This window comes from Mya arenaria, chromosome 4 (assembly GCF_026914265.1).
Source record: "Mya arenaria isolate MELC-2E11 chromosome 4, ASM2691426v1".
NCBI lineage: Eukaryota > Metazoa > Mollusca > Bivalvia > Myida > Myidae > Mya > Mya arenaria.
This window is the reverse complement of record NC_069125.1, coordinates 51121720-51141350: the sequence shown is the minus strand read 5'-3', so window position 1 is coordinate 51141350 and position 19631 is coordinate 51121720. Positions and strand designations below refer to the sequence as shown.

Below are 19631 nucleotides of genomic sequence, written 5' to 3'. Positions count from 1 at the left end.
CAATGAAATACATGATGTGCTGAGATATTAACATAAATGTATTTACATGGAACATTTTAACCAGATTTTTTTAGTCTAATAATTAAGGGCCATTATTTGCAAAATACAGTTATCTAACTTGGTTATTCAATTACGTTGGGTGGTTGAATACCATTGTATAAAGTCTCAATGCAATACATCAAGTAATTGCTGAGATATTATCCTTTGTGTGCTAACATGCAAGACCTTAACCAGAATTTAGTTGTATAATAAAGGGGTAAAAATTATATAATATGAAAGAAAGAGTTATCTTACTTGATTAAAGAAGAAGTTTAAATGGTTGGGAGCATATGTGTGTAAAGTTTCAATGCAATACATGATGTATTCGCTGAGGTATCAATTGACTTAAAAATGGTAACAAGCAAAACCTTAACCAGAACTGCTATGTCTAAAAAAGGGGCCATTATTTGAATATAATGCAAACTAGAGTTATCTAACTTGGTAAATTAAGTAGGTTGGATGGTTGAGTGCCATTGTATAAAGTCTTAATGCAATACCACAAAAAGTTGTTGCGATATTAACCTTAAATGTGTGCTTGCACGCAGAACCTTAACCAGAATATCTTAGTTGAATAATAAAGGGCAATTATTTACATTAAATGCAAACTAGAGTTATCTAACTTGGTAAATTGAGTAGGTTGGATGGTTGAGTGCCATTGTATAAAGTCTCAATGCAATACCTCAAGTAGTTGCTGAGATATTTACCTATGTGTGCTTGCACGCAAAACCTTAACCATGATTTCTAAGTTGAATAATAAAAGGCAATTATTTGCCTTAAATGCAAACAAGAGTTATCTTACTTGGTTAATTAAGTAGGTTGGATGGTTGAGTATCATTGTATCAAGTATTAATGCAATACCTCAAGTAGTTGCTGAGATATTAACCTGTGTGCTTGCACACAAAACCTTAACCAGAATTTCTAAGTCGAATAATAAAGGCCTATTATTTGCATTAAATGCAAATTAAAGTTTTTTTAACTTGGTTAATTAAGTAGGTTGAAAGGTTGAGTACCACTGTATAAAGTCTCAATGCAATACCTCAAGTAGTTGCTGAGATATTAACCTATGTGTGCTTGCATGCAAAATCTTAACCAAGGTGTGATGCCAACGCCGACACCGACGCCGATGCTTGGGTGAGTAGTATAGCTCTCCATATTCTTTGAATAGTTGAGCTAAAAATTGTACATATATGTCTATATTCAAACATTCTCTGGTTTTCATCTTCTCAAACATAGATTCATGAATCACAAGGTTGCAAACAGACAGCACTGAGCACGTGGTTGTGAGCACTGTGCACGTGCTCATGTCTGAACTCTGTGTACGTGCTCATATCATTGCACTTGTTTTGTGAATTTTTCGAATATGTATACCAACTATACTATAATGTCTATTCTATATTAAACCAACTTTCTTGTCCATACTAATTATAATATTTACCTAATTGAGACTTTCGTGCAGTAAACGCTCTCTGTGGAAACGTTGTAATGACGTCACATAATCACGGGTAACTCGCTTGTCTGGTTCCCTGCGTATTCCTATTTCATAAATGATAGTGTAAGGGGATGTAACTCCTACTACCTGTCAAAATGATAAATTACAGTTAGACTTAGAGCCTTAAATATTTTTACGTTGTGGAGTTCAGATACTAGCCTACAGTAAACAAATTGTTATTTGTTTGTTTCATTATTATTTTCATTATTATCATATGTTTAACTGTCAGTGAATAATGTTATCAATTAGGGCAACTCAAATGAAAATTATCAAATAAAACTGTTTTGTCACATGAATTCGCGAATGTTATATATTTTTCCTTCATTAACTGTCAGTTAATAATTTCATCAATTAGGGCAACTCAAATGAAGATTATCAAATAACAAAAAAAATTCACATGAATTCGCGATGTGTCATTTTCTTCCTTCAAGTATTTAAGCTTTGAGTTTGAGGATACAGTACAGGATATATCTATAAGAACTGACAACCGTTTACTGCACTTTCATTGTCAGCATCTTAAAAAAAGGGCGTTGTCTTTGCTTTGTTTCTTGGCTGAAATATTGTAAGGTATTCACAATTTCGTATTTTGCAGGGACCATTCACCATCATTTGGATACCTTGTCAGCTGTGAAATCTAAAAAATATTAACTCTGAATTTCATTGAAATATATTAAATAATATAAGAGACAACTAAGAAAAAATCCAAAAGAATGTTTACAGTGAGTGGGACTCGTTCATAGATTTTATGTTAGCAACTTTTATTTTAAACTTTGTTTAATTAAGTTTTTTTTACTTACTTTAACAAACACATAACAGCAACATTTGCATATACTGTAATGCACCAGTCAATTGTTACCATGGCCCAGGTCTGGGGGTATACCATGGAAAGCCGGGGAAATGGGCCGTGTTTTAACCTTCTAGGTGGCCCCCGCAGTGCCGGGTAAATGTGGTGGTTTTGTCTTCGCAAAAATATAGCGGGGATTGGGCTAACCTAGGGTCCCTGGGGTGCAGGGGCATTTGGCGGGGATTTTACCATCTGTTCGTTCCCGCAGGGCGGAGATTTTATCTGGGGTTGGCTGGACCAAAAGTCAAAGTCCCCGCTATTCCCTGGACCTAGGGGGGCTGTGGTTACAATTGACTGGTGCATAACAGTAACTGTCTACGACGCACCCATAGCAGGCAAAAGATTATGTGAATTTTTATTTTATAGAACAAACAGCTGCTCGAGAGCCTGTATGAAAATGTTATTAGAAGGGAAAAGAGCCATCATATGGAGGGTGGTTTCTGATGTGGCTATTATTGGAACAGGTTTGAAATACCTCTTTAAAGGTCTTTATACATGAAATTCAGTGAATACCTATTAAAAAGTGCTGGGAAATGGTTTAGAGGCCTGCATATTCAAATAAATGCAGTTTAATAAATGTACAGTCAGACTTTTTGTCAATGCCATAAAAACATATAATCTAATGAGCAATTGTATTATAAACTAGTTATTATATTGATTAATACAGAGCCTTAATTCTTATAGACCTATAATTGTTTACTACCAGGTGGGATCATCCTGCTGTTGTTCAAGGTGGTAGGTGAGCCATACAAGCGGGGATTTTTCTGCGATGACCAGACGCTCATGTACCCCTTCCACTCTTCCACGGTTACATCGGGCATGCTCTACGGCATTGGCTTCTCGCTAGGTGTATTCCTTGTAAGTTTTAAGTGGCATGTTCATGTAAATGTGATTGATGAACAGCTACAAATATTTTTTAACTGCTCTTTAACAGTGACTTTTATGTTTATTATTGAACTATATGTAAGGTGTTGTTTTACCATGTTTGAACAATAACAGCAAAACAAACAGTAGCATTGTTAAATGTTTTATTTTTGTTATATTTTATTTTTGTTATGTCTTTACAGATGCTGATCATAGAAGCCCTGTTGGTGTTCAAATTTTCCAAAAAAGATCTTCATAAGCAAATGGACATAACGAAATATGGAAAGCTTGTGGTATTTGTAAGAGACACTTACTTGTCACTTGTACCATTTATATTTGGAGCAGCAGTTGAACACATCTTTGCTGACATTGGGAAGTTCAGTATTGGGCGGTTGCGACCTCATTTCTTTGATGTATGTCAGGTTAACTTTACAAAGGTGGACTGTTCATCAGGATACATTGTGGACTTTGAGTGTACCGGTGACAGGCCAGATTTAATTGATGAAGTAAGGTAAGCAAAGACCTCTATCTTTTATGAAGAAGAAAGTCAATGTGGTTATCTGTTTTCTATTCTAAAAGTAATATAGTTGATCAAACTAAATTTGAATTAATATCATTCGATATATATATATATATATATATATATATATATATATATTTATATATATATATATATATATACATGAATACATCAGGCGTTATATGTGTTGATATTTCAGGTTTGATATATATCATTTATCTTCTGTACATTAATAGATAGGTAAATTCTCAAGTGTTTTTTGTGCATTAATTGTCAATTATTTGCAAATAATATTTCAGGAAGTCATTTCCCTCTGGCCATGCTTCTTTCTCTACCTATGTTGCCGTATACCTAATTGTAAGTAAATGGATAATCTTGTCTTATTTTATGATCTTCTACCTCATCCTGTAATTAATCAAAATGCTGTCTAGTTTATCTTGTACAAAGCTGTGAAAACATTTGTTGTATATGTAAAAACAGTGCAATTGTTACTTTAAACTGCTGTAGAACCTAAGTTCTTAAAAATGATACCCTTGTCCAAATTTTTTATAAATTTTAGAAGTTAATACTTATGGCCAGTTTTTCTACCCGCAAATTAACTCTGGGTATTCATTAAAAAAAAAGAGTATGCATGTACCCAGGGGTCCTTAAGGAGTAAGAAATGTAGTGAAAAACTAAAAGACCTCATACTCAAGAAATGGAAGTGAGAGAGTGAGTTGGAACCGTTAAATTCATACAAACCTAAGGCTTTTAAACCATATTGTTAAATTGAAATACTTAAATGTATAGGAACAAATAAATATAGCATATTTATGGTATACTTTATATCAAATGATTTGCCAGTAGCATGAACATCATATATAAATTGTTTTATATTGTCAAGACAGATATAAAATATATGCATTTGTTTTTCAATCATTACTTCAAGTATTAAAAGGTGAATTAATTAAATATCATATTTTGTTCTATTTTAAAATGAGCTTGGTCATTCGATATATTATGTTATTTGACAGAAAAAATGGTATTGAATAACAAAGTTAAAATTAAGTCAATTAAAAACTTTCTAAGTTATAGTTTAATTTATCTTGTTACATCATTAACATTCTAGACATCACTCAAACTAATTTATTCATCTGAACATCATCCAATAATCAGCCATTTTGAATGATTTTACAAGCACATCATTCAAATAATGCAGCTATACCCCAGGATATTAAAACAACAGAAAACTACCGCGAATAATTCTCAAGTTATTAAGAAACAATGGGCAAAAATTCTACACTCGAATAATTCGCTAATGGGTAAGTTTCCTCGTGGCATGATTATTTGCCTTAAGAAAAACACAGATGCGAATTAACCCTGAGTAAATAATTTGCAGTTCAAGTAAACAAACTGGCCATTAGTTTTTCATGATCAGTTATCATATACGCAGTTGAAGCTATGTAAAGCTTTCGTTAAAAATGTAAAAATAGTAGTTAATTACCGGTAACTTAATTATTTTTTTCTTCATTTTTTTTTCAGATATACATCCAGCGCAGAACAACATTCCTTAAACATTATATTTTCCGCCCCCTGCTGCAAGCTGTACTACTCATGATGGCATGGTACACGAGCCTTAGTCGCGTGATGAACAACAAGCACCATCCCACTGATGTCATAGGTGGTGCCCTTGTGGGAGCAGTCACTGCATTCTCCATTGTAAGTGGGAAGATGCTCATTATTATCCACATGTAGAATCCACATTCCAGCTCCTCGTGATTTTTAAATAAACTACGATGTGTTATAGGGTAACCTCTTTATTTCCTGAAAAAAACTAAACAAGGATCGAGATGTATATTACTGTTATGGAAAAAATGTGTTAAATATATAATATACCCCAGTATGCTGAGTTCTAAAGAATTTTCATTCGGCAGGAAATGCCACTACGGTAACTTATGTGAAGAAAGCCAATTTCAGCATATAAATTAGTTAAAGCACTCTTTACATCACCAACAAACTATATGAACCAATCATTATTTCACTCATGAGTTCTGCCAGACCTAATGTTTCTTTGTTTTTGGGCGCTCTATAATAATTTTAAACTAGTGTTTTGCTAACAGACTAGATTGATGACATAGATGATTACTGTTCAGCTTTGATAACTCAACAACATCTTCACTGATTTACCCACTATATACCACGCACAAAAACACCTCTGTTCTGTAACACTTATAACAGTCATTTATTATTAACCAGGTTTTCAACAAAAACCGGGTTATTAGAATGAGGTTGTCGTTGGGCGGGCGGGTGGGCGGACGGGCGGGCATTGGTTTCTGTTCAATAACTTTAGTTAGCATTGATAGATATTGATGAAACTTGGTGTGTAGGTAGCTTATGGGAAGAGCTAGCTTGGGATTGCTTTTGAGGGGGTGGGGCTAAGGTCAAGGTCACTGATACTAAAAATAGAAAAATGGTTTCTGTCCAATAACTTTAGTTAGCATTGATAGATATTGATGAAACTTGGTGTGTAAGTTGCTTATGTGGAGAGCTAGCTTGGGATTGCTTTTGAGTGGGGAGGAACTAAGGTCAAGGTCACTATTATTTAAAATAGAAAAATGGTCAAGATATCTGTTACTTAAAATAGAAAAATGGTTTCTGCCCAATAAATTTAGTTAGCATTGACAGATATTGATGAAACTTGGTGTGTAGGTAGCTTATGTGAAGAGCTAGCTTGGGATTGCTTGTGAGGGGGGTGGGGCTAAGGTCAAGGTCGCCTGTTACTAAAAATAGAAAAATGGTTTCTGCCCAATAACTTCAAGTTAGGATTGATAGATATTACCGAAAGTTGGTGTGTAGGTAGCTTATGTGAAGAGCTAGCTTGGGATTGCTATTGAGGGGGGAGGGGCTAAGGTCAAGGTCACTGTTACTTAAAATAGAAAAGTTGTTTCTGCCCAATAACTTTAGTTAGCATTGACCGATATTGATGAAACTTGGTGTGTAAGTTGCTTATGTTAAGAGCTAGCTTGGGATTGCTTTTGAGTGGGGAGTGGCTAAGGTCAAGGTCACTATAAGGCCTAAAAAAAAAATACATTTGGTTCGGGTTACCCGACCCTACCTACCGAAAAGGCGCCGACCCTACCGTTTTTATAGTCAGTTTGAAAAAAAAAAAAAAAAAAATTTCGTTTTTTTTTTAATTGCTTTTCAATGTAGTTTAAACCTTAAATTATTATACAGAAGATAACTTTAACACCATTCTCCAATGATAAAAATGATATTCTTATATAAAGCCTAATAAAAAAAAAAATAAAAAAAAATAGAAAGCCTACCTACCCTACCTATTTTTGAAAAGGATGTAACCCTAACCAAACAATTTTTTTTTTTAGGCCTAACTTAAAATAGAAAAATGGTCAAGGTCACTGTTACTTAAAATAGAAAAATGGTTTCTGCCCAATAACTTTAGTTAGCATTGACCGATATTGATGAAACTTGGTGTGTAGGTAGCTTATGTACAGAGCTAGCTTGGGATTGCTTTTGAGGGGGGTGGGGCTAAGGTCAAGGTCGCCTGTTACTAAAAATAGAAAAATGGTTTCTGCCCAATAACATAAGTTAACATTGATAAATATTGATGAAACTTAGTGTGTAGGTAGCTTATGTGAAGAGCTAGCTTGGAATTGCTTTTGAGTGGGGAGGGGCTAAGGTCAAGGTCACTATTACTAAAAATAGAAAAATGGTTTCCGCCAACAGTAATTTTCAGTTACGTCTCTTTTTGATAAAAGTAAAGATAAAGTCATACAACAAATTAATTGGCTATAATTTCTGATTCCCCATAACAAAAACCTGGTTTCGTCGCATTGCGGAGCTTCTAGTTATTATTATTATGTTTAACACTTATAACAGTCTGTCATGATGCCAATATTTGGGAGTTAGAAAAACAACAACAATTTTATCACATATATAATCACCAATATGAGTCACCTCGTACATGTAATTATCTCATTTTAGATTTGGCCGATGTATACTTTGCATTCTTTGGACTTCTTTTCAGATGTTTTGAAATTTGTTCATCAATTATGGCCAAAAAAAACCCGATCCAGTTTTTGCTTATTTTATCAGAAAAGGCTGTGTTGAACGACGCATTTATTGATTCAGCATTACAAACTTCAAAAATATCACTTAAGCCATTACCGCATCAATATGTCTTTTGGAATCATTTCAACATTAAGTAGTCCCATTATGTACATAGATCGGATGTCAGTGTGCGAGCAAAAAGCGCCACTGTAGGGTTTGATCAATTGTACATAGTCAGCAGTGTTAAATGCCTTGACCTGCCTCAATGCATTTGCAACGGCATTTACCATAATTAAATATAACATTCTAGTTGTTTCTCGATTACAGAAGTTGATTTCATTTCATTTTTTCTTATTCATTTTATTTTGTTTGCTCTGCAAATTAACCAAGGCAGCTGCCTTGGTGTGTGCATGGCCCAGTGTGGCTATAGCGCTGTCATGTTTCTATACGTCTACCCCATTTTTCAGGCATACTGTGTGTCAGACCTGTTCACTCTGCAGCTGCCTCGGTGTGTGCATGGCCCGGTGTGGCTATAGCGCTGTCATGTTTCTATACGTCTACCCCATTTTTCAGGCATACTGTGTGTCAGACCTGTATACTCTGCAGCTGCCTCGGTGTGTGCATGGCCTGGTGTGGCTATAGCGCTGTCATGTTTCTATATGTCTACCCCATTTTTCAGGCATACTGTGTGTCAGACCTGTTCACTCTGCAACCAACAAGAGAGAAGGAATGTAACAGCTACAGGGGTATGAAATCCCCACCCCAGGGGGACCCGATAGATCCAAAAGCCCACATGACAAAATTTGACACCAACCTCTGATCAGATTCAATGTTTAAATGTACTCAAGTTCTTTTTAAATTTATTGATTTGATATTTATATGGATACATTTCTATCAGTCAAAAATGTGAGAAGTCGTTTGATTTTGAAAGGATGCTAGTTGACATATTGTAAATGTTGTTGCTTTACTGAAATGATGTAAGCTCGCTAGATTGTTTTTGTGGGCTTTAAATGTTAATTGTTGATTATAACAAAGCCTAAGTTGTCATATTATTGACGGTGATGTTTCAATTGGAAATACAGTACCAGAAACCTAAACACAATCATTTCAGGTTTAAAAAAACTCCCAGTACCATTATCAATTAAAAATACATAAAACTATTCATGATTACTACTAATGTATTTTGTATCGCGTTAATGTATTTTGCATTTATCCTTTGATCACATCCTTATTAACAATAGATCTGACGTGTTGTTTGTACATGATCAGTGTTTACTCATTTCTGATATATTATAAGAGATATTTTCTGGATTTTTCTGTGATATTTTTGTTAAAGATGTTATTAAATCTAGTAGAAGAGTGCCGCATAGAGTAACTCTTTATAAGGTAATAGTATTTAAGTGACTCATTATAAGGTAATAGTATTTAAGTGACTCATTATAAGGTAGTAGTATTTAAGTGACTCATTATAAGGTAATAGTATTTAAGTGACTCACAGGGTTGTCAATAAGAACCGGCCGCCGACCAAAATGGACGGTTCAAATGGAGTTTGTGCCAGTTCAAATTCGGAAGGAAAAAAAAATTGATGGCGAGTTTTTTTGTTAATAAATGTTCCTTACCACTAAAAACGGACCTTTTCGCCTATATCATCTCTTTTTGCTATTTAGAGCATCGCCTTGACTGGTTTAAAATTTTCCGATAATCTGTATCATTATCTTACGATTCGGCGTATTTGTAGACAATTTTTTGTTATCCAACATTGCCGACATATTGACAACCCTGGACTCATTATAAGATAATAGTAATGAAGTGACTCATTATAAGGTGATAGTTTTGAAGATTCATTATAAGGTAATACGGTAATAGTGTTGAAGTGTCTCATTATAAGGTAATACGGTAATAGTGTTGAAGTGTCTCATTATAAGGTAATACGGTGATAGTGTTGAAGTGTCTCATTATAAGGTAATAGTGTTGAAGTGTCTCATTATAAGGTAATAGTGTTGAAGTGTCTCATTATAAGGTAATAGTGTTGAAGTGTCTCATTATAAGGTAATGCAACTTCCATTGTAAACACGATGTTTGACCATATCATTAACAGATGTCTTTCTTAAAATTGGTGTGGGTTTGTTTATACAGATGTCTTTCTTAAAATTGATGAGGATTTGTTTAAATAATGTTTTTCATGGCTGGTGAATAATTCTTTCTAGTCATGCATATTTGAGACTTTGCTTACAATGATAAACAAATTTTTGTGCCTGGGCTGCTATAAGTCAAATCGTCCATTTATGGTGAATAAAAATATATCCGTGTGATCTATTGAATCTATGGAGGAAACTTGATGCACATACCGTATTGATCACACTCTTTCCTTTCCTCACACTGTATGGACACAGGAGGTCATGCTTGAACATTTTCCGGGAGGTTGCATACCTGCCCTCCTCCATTCATACAGCATTAACAATAAAAAAGTGTCATCAATCCAACTTTTCAATGTACTTAAAAACAATGGAACTTATTTCTTCATCTTTTGTGCAGTTATTTGTGTATATTGTCCTTATGTTTTCATTTTGTATTCATGACTGCTACAATATCAATATTGATGCAATTTATTTTGTAATGTTACCTTAATACAGTTATATATATGTTTGTAAGTTTTACTTTAACTACCTTCATTAAGTGTGTTCAATTGTAATTGCATAAAAATAGATTCGCAATGTCCCATCTTACAAGTTTTTGTCACTTACAAAGATATTAAAAATAATGTGTAAACCTGTTGTAAATGTACTCTGATGTTTTCATCTATTGATTTGTATTTTCTGCTGCATGTTTTTGTTATACTGTTATACTTTCATATTTTTAGTTTTAAAATAAATTTTAAACAATTATGATTGGCGTCTTAAGTGTGATCCAGTGTGATCCTGCTTTAATCATGTAGTCAGACTGTCTGGAGATGTGCCGGCTCGCTAAACATAGCTGGTATCAGGCTCAATTTTACCAAGTTACCATTTCAGCCTGGCCCATTTTGGCCTACTCTTGCAGTATTATTACCTCCCAAAAAAACAAAAGTTTTGGGAGGGGGAGATTTTTATGGCATTGCCCATCTTTAAACAGATTGTCCCACTTGATAAATGTTTTGAACAGTTGTAAATGTGGGTCACATGAGGTCAAAAACTAGGTCACTTGGACAAATCTTGAGAAATATTTAGAACATACTCGAGACATTACTTATGGACCAATATTCACAAAACTTTGTCAGAACGTTTCCTTGATCAACTCTAGGATTACTTAGAAACTAGTTCATGTGGTGTCAAAAACTATGTAAAATCTTAGGCAGAGTTACCTTATTGTATTTCTGAATGTTGCAAAATTTTAAGATAGAATAATGTTCACAATATAATATTCACCACATTATGGTGACATGTGTAGTGTAGGAGTTACATTATAGGTCTAGCTTTACTGTCACACAAAGCTATTAAACCATCTTCATACACTAGAGCTAATGCATGTGTTCTGATGAACACCAAACATATTTCAGCTGAAACAAAATCATCGACTCATTGAAACCAAAGCTGCTTTAAAGGACTGAGTTTTCATTAAATGGACCATATTGACCATACACTATATTTTGTCATACATGTATTTTCACAATCTCAACTTGAATAGAACAAGAAATTAATTTTACAAAATCAAATTATGAAATAATGATTGTTTTCTCATTGAGGATAAATTCCCCAAAAATTTCTACCGGTATAATCTTGGAAGAAAACCGGCACAAATTGAATATTTTTGAATCTTTTTTTTTCTATTGTTTCCCTCCTCCTGTTTTTTAAAGTCTGAATTTTAAACCAACTAATAAACGAAAATCATCTATGGTCCAAGTGATCTTAGAAACCATTAAGTTTTTCATTTAGCTATGATTCTAGATACACACAATTGTATAATGACCCTTACAACTTACCAGATGATCTATGGTATAAGACAAAATAACAGTGGAATATTTTCAGACTTTATTTCTACATTTAAACAAAATGTCTAGGTGTACAGAGAACAATCACAGGTAAAACAAAACAGAGCAGGACGGAATGTACAGATCAAGATTAAAATTAAAATTCTAAAAATATCCATATAAATATGTATATAAAAAAGATATCACAAATTAAATTAAAATGACTTATGATTCCTAGGATAAGTTTTGTAATGAAAATCCATTACCGGTAACACCCCTTAAACAGTACAGCTGCAAAGAGTTGCTTTACTGGTATTATAAAAGGACAGTTAAATAAAATGGGGGCATAAGCCGACAAAAAGTGATATGTAAAAAACAGAGTACATTTTTGTATTGGATCTTACCCTTATCAACAAATACAGTATGTGTATAAAGCAATATTAAAATGCTAAATTTTTCAGCAACTAACCAACAACCTTGTTATAAAGAGTTATTGATAAAAATATTGTCAGAAAATGGTAGATGTTTACAAAATGAAAATCAAAAATGCATTCTATGCTATTGCAACATTCCTATCAACTAACAAAAAGCAACTACAAACCTCATGGTAAAGCAAAGAATTCAAGTCCAGATTATAAAAATCATAATAAAACATATAATTTTAGTCCAGACTACAAACCTCATAATAAAGCAAAGTATTCAAGTCCAGACTACAAACCTCATGGTAAAGCATATCATTCAAGTCCAGACTACAAAGCTCATGGTAAAGCATATCATTCAAGTCCAGACTACAAAGCTCATGGTAAAGCATATCATTCAAGTCCAGACTACAAAGCTCATGGTAAAGCATATCATTCAAGTCCAGACTACAAACCTCATAATAAAGCATATCATTCAAGTCCAGACTACAAACCTCATGGTAAAGCATATCATTCAAGTCCAGACCACAAACATTATAATAAAATATATTCTCATATCCATTGACATCACATATAGGCAGGCGTATACAAATGTATGTGCCATAATCAGCTGCTCTAAATTTTTCTAGCTTTAACAGGATCCGTACTATCCATATTAACTAATGAGTACATCACAACAGTATATGAGCAATTTTTTTAATAATTTCAATAAGACTATCATAACATAGCATATAAAATCATCATAAACAGACAATATAAATATGTCCTATCACAGATAAGTATGGTAAGTTCAATATATGAACACTATTGCTAGTACAAAACCTTTCCATAAATGCTACGAAGCAATATATCTGTGTTAACCATAACCAGTAACTATTCAAGCATTTATTTAAGGTTTGCTCTGAATATCTATTTTACAGATTTTACATTTTATAAGTGAAATAAGCAAAGCTCCTTCAACAAATAATATGGTATAATGAACGAGAAAGACTGACTTAGAAAAACACTAAACACTTTCAAAATTAAAAACGTCAAGTCAAAAAAGTCACATCCAAGCACTAAAAAAGATGTGCGTTAGACAGAATGTTCAGCACAGACTACATGAACAGACATGTTCTCTAGTTGCTATGACTACAAGGGAGGGCAGTCCTCTCTGCTGGGTAAGCTTGGTCTGGTACACTGTGTAACTTCCCCTGATGAGCTGAATCAATCAGGGGTTCTCCGTAATGTAAGTTAATGTTCTCAGAGTTTGCGAAGATGGCTTAGAAGTTACTGCAGCTGTGCGTGCGTGTGTGTGTGTGGGAGGGTGCAGGTGAGGACCTAGCAGCAGGCCTTCGGTGACTCTGACCTGGATTTGATCGGCTTGGGTTGATTGTTCAGTGGCAGAGCCAGGGCTGGAGGCCCAAATGGATCCACCTGCAGATGAGAAGAAACAATTACAACGTAATAAGTATAACAGTTTTACTTGAGGGAAATATAATTTAACACTCCAACCATCCATACTGACTAACTGCATTCTGCAATATCTCATTAAGTGTATTACTGTAGCTAGATTTTAAACTTGTAGGAGAAAGTAACAGTCATTTAATTGGTAACTTGATTTCATAAATTTTGGATGAGATTGTAAAAGATTGATAACCATCAGAATCTCTAACTTTAAAACTTGAAGCAGGTGGTATACTTTTCAAAACACAATATAAAATACTGACAAGTATAACACTGATCACATTACAGATTACAATAGTATCACAATTGCCCATTCTTTTGAAGGTACATAAGATTTACCTCAAAGAAAGATCCTATCATACTTGGTTGGACCTGCATGGTCATACATTTTGAAATATAGAGTGTTTAAAAAACTAATCAAAACAGTGAACAGTCATTTAAGCAATGCATATGATGCAATACCTTAAGAAAGTGATGAAATGTTCCACTTTTAAAGTTTGATGGTAGCATTATATACAAATTAGAAAATTTGAATTAAATTGGAAGAGGGAAGAACAATTCCTGAAAACTTACATTAACTTTAGGATTGACAGGGGCCTCTACATGTACATCAGTTGCTGTGGCCCCATACTGCTTGTGAGCCCGGGACCAGTTGGCCTTGATCTCAACGTCAAGTCGGCTAGACTGGTTCTGTTTGAATGGGCGACCTGTTGACACACACAGTAGCTCATCCTTCTGGATTTCCGAAAACTGGGTCACCTGATATAGAAAAGACCAAATGAAGGTCAATATGAAACATAGCATAATTATATTTATATAATACGCCTATCAGTTTCAATTTTCATTTGTGCGCTATACTGGAAAAAAAAGAGTTGTTTTTTAAACCATTTGTGGTCTTTCAAAGCCTTTTAAAAGAAATAATTCTTGTACTAATTAACCAAACTTTTAGAGAGATAAATGTAAGAGTATTCCTCCACCCACCTCTTTCCCCTCCATATTGAAGAGCCTCTTGGCAGGTTGCCAGAGGTTGAGTCGCATAGAAGCGTTGTCGAGGAGCTGCTGGAAACTGTCCCCCCAGATGTATGTGGTACGCTCAATTGACTCACCATTAGGGTACACCTGGACACGCTTCTGTTAAACACAGAAAATAATTATGAATGGGATGTGTTATTATATATCAGTGCAGTGCTATGAAATGTCTTAATGTTTTTTTATAAAGTTTTCAAAATAATGAAAAAAAAAAAAACATTTCAAAAAATTTAAGGATGAACTGACATGGACCATGTTTGAACTTCCTGGGTTGCTTTAATGTACAAACACATCAGTGATTTTAAGATGCTGAATAGTGGTTGATGCCATAAAGAATTAACTAAAAGACAGCATGTAAACTATTGTACTCACCGTGTCAGGTTGTTTATAGAGGGACTTATTCAGATCCAGGACAAGGGGAGCTTGCTTCTCCTTTTGGTATTTCTTCACCTCAGCAAGGTGCTCCTGGAAACAGTCACAATGTCACATTAATCAGACTATTTAAAAACATAACAAAAGGTACCTGTAAAGCATGGAAATATCTTTTTAACCAACCATCATTTATGTAGTTTAAGAAGACAAAAACTATAACTTATAATAAGTTTAAGCTTCAAATCTGCTATGTTACCTATTCTGCAAACTTCTGCCTCAAGTTGTTTGTCATGCTTGTCTTATCAAAACATGGGTAGTTCCAGTCAGGCACTGTAGCCTGTTTGCTTGAGTTTTTACAACTATTATTATTTAAAAAATAAATATTTGAAGATATACAAGAAAATGCTTTTGTGCAGGGAATCATGCCTCAAGACCCCTTGCAGGATTTGCATCCTCAAATTTAGATACACCCTGCCCCACCTCTGATCTAAACCAACATATATGCCCAAAATTACGTACCTGTAGTTTATGCACAGAGTCATGTTTCTGCTGTTCCTCAGCTGTGGGCTCTTCCCAGTGGCCTTCTACCACCACAGGCTTCGTAGCATTCTTAGTGCCCTTGTACTCGCCCGGGCTCAACTCATCCAGACGACGACCTACCAGGGAGAGAGAGCAGTCAGTTAAGTTTACTTACACAAATAATATTCGTTTATATGACTTTATAGGCATAACGACATTTATTTTTAGGAAATAAACCGCTCTATTTAAGTCCTGTAAGAATTGTTTATGTAGTCGCAGTAATACACAACTTTGTAATTTGACGCATTGTGGTCGTTTGTTTACACTTTCTGACAGCCGGAAGTGCAATTAATTTTTATAGACAGCTTTCGATTCTGGGATCAAATGTAATCAGATATCAAGATTTAAGGCTGAAATTAGTAACCAGTCTGTCATAGCTCTTCCTTTCCGTTTTCGTCGTCTGTAGGATAGCATACAAAAGTTTACACCCGCCCTCCCACTCCCCATTGTTTTTCACATGTAGAGTAAACAGTTAAGTTGTTTACAGCATCAAGGCATTAAACGGTGTTCTTGCTGTCCTTTTTCTGCTTGTGTATTTTCAGTGCGCTCGGTGTTGTAATAATGATTGAGAGAATTGTTCGTGGAGATGAAAAAACTTGCCAGGAGCACAAACGGCGTCGGTGTGTTTGATCGTTGTCCCCTCGAGTGACACACAGACAACGGGACCTATTACTACAATATGCGCCAAGGATAAGACTGGGAGATTCGTTTATATTTTATATAGTGCCAGTCTTTTAACATAAGTTGTTATACTCATTCACATGTCTTCTTTTTATTACAAGTCGCAAAGAAAAATTCAGCCAGCTGAGAGTAGGGCAACATTTAATCTACATGATCAGTAAATCAGTCAATAATCTTTTTGGTTAAATCCAATATTTTTTATGTTTGTTGCCAACTTGAAACTTGATGGCGGGGCTAAGCCCCATACCCATCGGTGAATTGTTGGTTACAGACAAACGGGCAAAAACATGTTAAGACGATAATTTAACGCAATATAATATACAAGTCCTTAGGTTGTTGCTCTTGTGTTATGGTAACACCTATGTTGCGTAACCCTGCAGGTTCTTGCGTGTTGTGTCTAGTAATTTGAGCGTTTAACCTTTAAACGCTTTGAAACAGTTTGCTTTGCGTTTTGATTGCGTGTCAGCAGGTTCTTGCGTGTTGTGTCCAGTATTTTTTGCGTTTAACCTTTAAACGCTGTGGAAACAGTTTGCTTTGCGTTTTAATTGCGTGTCAGCAGGGTGTGTATTGCGTACAAACATTGCGTTAAGTTTAACTTTAAATATTTAGCAAAGGGGGGGGGTAAAAATACAAATTATCTGCCCTTATCTCGGCTGGTTGTATTTTTAACGGACTGCTTGGCGCCTTAAAGCGAACCCTTGCAGTTCCGTTTTTTGCGGCCGCATATGTCCACATATGTTCACTTTTTGTTTTGAATTTTATTACAATAAGTACGTAGTACATTGATGTTATATATTGCGATGTCATCCACGATATTTTCTCTGTTTAAAAAGTTGCAACTCAATAAAATGATATGTTATAAGAGCTGGTGTTTGTTACAGTTTATTTCACTTATAAAATAAATTGTTTATTTAATAATTATGTGAGTAGAATATTTACTTTCCCTGTATGGTCAAAGTGTTCTATCAGCAGAATCAATGGTATCCATACACCTCATAAAATTACAAGCAGCTGTTAACCTTAATGGTTTAAGTGTTACGTTGGTGCTTTGGTATGATATGTATGCTGCAGTGCTGCTAGTACTTGTACCTACCCTTCATAATCCTCAGGATATGTTTCTCCATGTCCAATTCCAGAGAAACTGCAGCCCTAAATGCTCGCTTCTTCTTTCGATTTTCAACTTTGGACTCAACAACTGGAATGCATTTGTATAATTGTCATTAGAATTATGAACTGATCACTTATAACTCAGCTTATAAACATGCATACTTACGACTCAAAGCTTCAAATGCTAAAATTCTTGGTTTTAACAACTACTTACCTTCTGGCGGTACAAAGGGTTTCCCGCTGGAGACCCAGATCTCGATGGGATATCGAAGGATGGTCTCTACCGATGGCATCTGTACCTGAGACAGCAGGAAGTCTCGCTGACGTGACGACTTGTCCGTCTCCTTGTCATCAGTCTCTGAGGAAAAAAATGGATTAAGAACATAAATATCTAAAATACAACCTTATATTTATCATACTGTTTCAGCCAATAATTGCTTTGAAACAAAACAAAATATATTTCACAATAAAAGTACATGTATGCACAGCTGTGAACATGTGTATCAGACACTTACAGTAAGACATTTAATTTTATTTTTGTTATAACAATGTTACAATGCATTAATTTTAATCGCTTCCATACATTACATGCCATTTGTTTATGTTATTGTAATAACGATGAACTGTACATGTTCAACTATATATGTTCTGTTCTGGTTAATAACAGTTTCGTTTGTACTGTATCATAACCATGGTAACGTACCAGCCTTATCCTGGCCTTCCTCTTGTGAGTCCTGACCTTCACCCTCCCCTCGCTGGTTACCCTCGTCCTCACCATTGTCTGAAAATACAGATACTTTCATCAAGGAAATACATCATACTGCAGTTTATTCTGAAGAATCTCATATTTAATAATTCAACAAAGTTTAAGATTAATTTACTGAAATTCTCTGCTTTTGACAAAATGCAATAAATCCTACATCAATGAACCTTGATTGTTTACTGTTAAGATCCGAATGAGTAAACTCCACAAAAGTAACAACAATTTTGATAGCTTTATCAACAGCAAGAAGCTGGACTACTCACCTTGTTTTCCCTGGCAAACCTTCTCCAGATGGTCAGCCATGAGTGAACGGTAGTTCTGTACAGCCCAGTCAACAAGGTCTTCTACCTCGACGATCATCGTTCCGTCCTCTGTGAACATACGGACAGCTGCCTGGTTCAACCCCAGTCGCATTGTACACTGGTTCAGCATCTGTCAAAAAAGAGTTTAAGATCAAAAACAAATCCTTATGAAATGATCTTGAACAGAGTATGCTTGTTTTACTCAAATTTTAGTTAATCTAGTAAACTATTGTTACATATGTATATAGAGTATAATTGTATTTTTATCTTGTGTAGCAAAAAGACAAACAATGATAAAATGACAGTTAGATCAAAACATGAACATTTTCTATCACATACCCCTACAACACTAGATCCACAGATGATCTCGCCTGGCCGGAGACGGCCCTCTCCATTCTTGTAAGCCAGAACCTTCACAGTCTGTACAGTGCTTGCCACATTGATCTCCTTGGTAATGGCACGGGCACTCGTCTCAACCATTAGCTTTGCGAGTTTATCCTCCCAATCCTGCAGGGTGAGTGCATACTCATGCGTTGACAAATCAACCTTCCCGTTCAGCACACGGAAACTGCCAATCTGCTGTAGTTTCAGGGCTTTAGCTGAAATAAACATTGTTGATTGATGAAATAAATCACAGAGAGGAATACTTCTACTTTTCCAGTCTAACAAGTTAGACAAGGTAATAATCATTCCCAGACATCAGTAAAACTCCTGGTTTTTCATTACTAAATGGTCATATACTTGATCATTGTACTACAACAACGTATCATAACACGTACCATTTCCCATTGCACAGGAGAACTGTCTACTGTCTGGGAGCCTGTCCAGCTTGTAACGTCCTCTCATGGCACGTGCACATGACATGCAAACCTTGATCCGCTTTACAGTCGCTCGATCTGGGGACACCTGCACCGGCACAGACGCGACATAGCCCTGGGGAGAAAAGAATGCAAATATGTTTGAATTACAGATATAAGTAGTGTTAGCATAAAAAATAACAAGTAGACAATGGAAGCTTTCTGATGAACACATTGAAATCAGTTGCTGTCAAAGCTATCCACTCTCTGACAGGTAAAACACCATTATATAATCATTGAAGCGATAGATTTTGCAATTATTTATTGTAGAACATAAGATTATTTAGCAATGCAAATATTCATCAGCTCCTGCCATACAAATAGTAT

General features: G+C 35.0%; 2 protein-coding genes across 3 annotated transcripts in view; one reads left to right on the top strand and one right to left on the bottom strand.

Moving 5' to 3' along the window:
* Window positions 1-1642: 1642 nt before the first annotated feature.
* LOC128230056 (putative phosphatidate phosphatase) lies at window positions 1643-10682 on the top strand. Of its 2 annotated transcripts, XR_008260154.1 has the most exons (8): window positions 1643-1692; window positions 2739-2836; window positions 3079-3230; window positions 3440-3747; window positions 4056-4113; window positions 5278-5454; window positions 8483-9736; window positions 9824-10682. XR_008260154.1 is itself a non-coding variant. In XM_052942052.1 (7 exons), exons 2-7 carry the CDS (start codon window positions 2764-2766, stop codon window positions 8621-8623), a joined length of 909 nt encoding a protein of 302 aa, XP_052798012.1. In that variant the 5' UTR covers window positions 1643-1692; window positions 2739-2763; the 3' UTR covers window positions 8624-10682. The 2 variants fall into 2 exon arrangements, 1 of the variants encoding a protein (XP_052798012.1); XM_052942052.1 differs by having other exon boundaries at window positions 8483-10682.
* Window positions 10683-11797: 1115 nt separating this feature from the next.
* LOC128232381 (doublecortin domain-containing protein 1-like) overlaps window positions 11798-19631 on the bottom strand; it is a 30340-nt gene continuing 22506 nt past the window's right edge. The window contains exons 29-39 of the mRNA XM_052945897.1: window positions 19227-19380; window positions 18787-19046; window positions 18409-18577; window positions 18086-18163; window positions 17597-17740; window positions 17369-17470; window positions 15535-15671; window positions 15016-15108; window positions 14596-14745; window positions 14188-14373; window positions 11798-13584 (exon numbers count right to left, since the gene is read on the bottom strand). Coding sequence (XP_052801857.1) covers window positions 13489-13584; window positions 14188-14373; window positions 14596-14745; window positions 15016-15108; window positions 15535-15671; window positions 17369-17470; window positions 17597-17740; window positions 18086-18163; window positions 18409-18577; window positions 18787-19046; window positions 19227-19380 — 1569 coding nt within the window. The 3' untranslated portion in view covers window positions 11798-13488. The remainder of the gene's footprint in view (window positions 13585-14187; window positions 14374-14595; window positions 14746-15015; window positions 15109-15534; window positions 15672-17368; window positions 17471-17596; window positions 17741-18085; window positions 18164-18408; window positions 18578-18786; window positions 19047-19226; window positions 19381-19631) is intronic.

Coding starts and splice junctions, on each gene's coding strand:
- LOC128230056 (XM_052942052.1), top strand. CDS start 2,764: ATGAAAATGTTATTAGAAGGGAAAAGAGCCATCATATGGAGGGTGGTT. Junction 2,837..3,078: donor TGTGGCTATTATTGGAACAG/GTTTGAAATACC, acceptor GTTTACTACCAG/GTGGGATCATCCTGCTGTTG. Junction 3,231..3,439: donor TCTCGCTAGGTGTATTCCTT/GTAAGTTTTAAG, acceptor ATGTCTTTACAG/ATGCTGATCATAGAAGCCCT.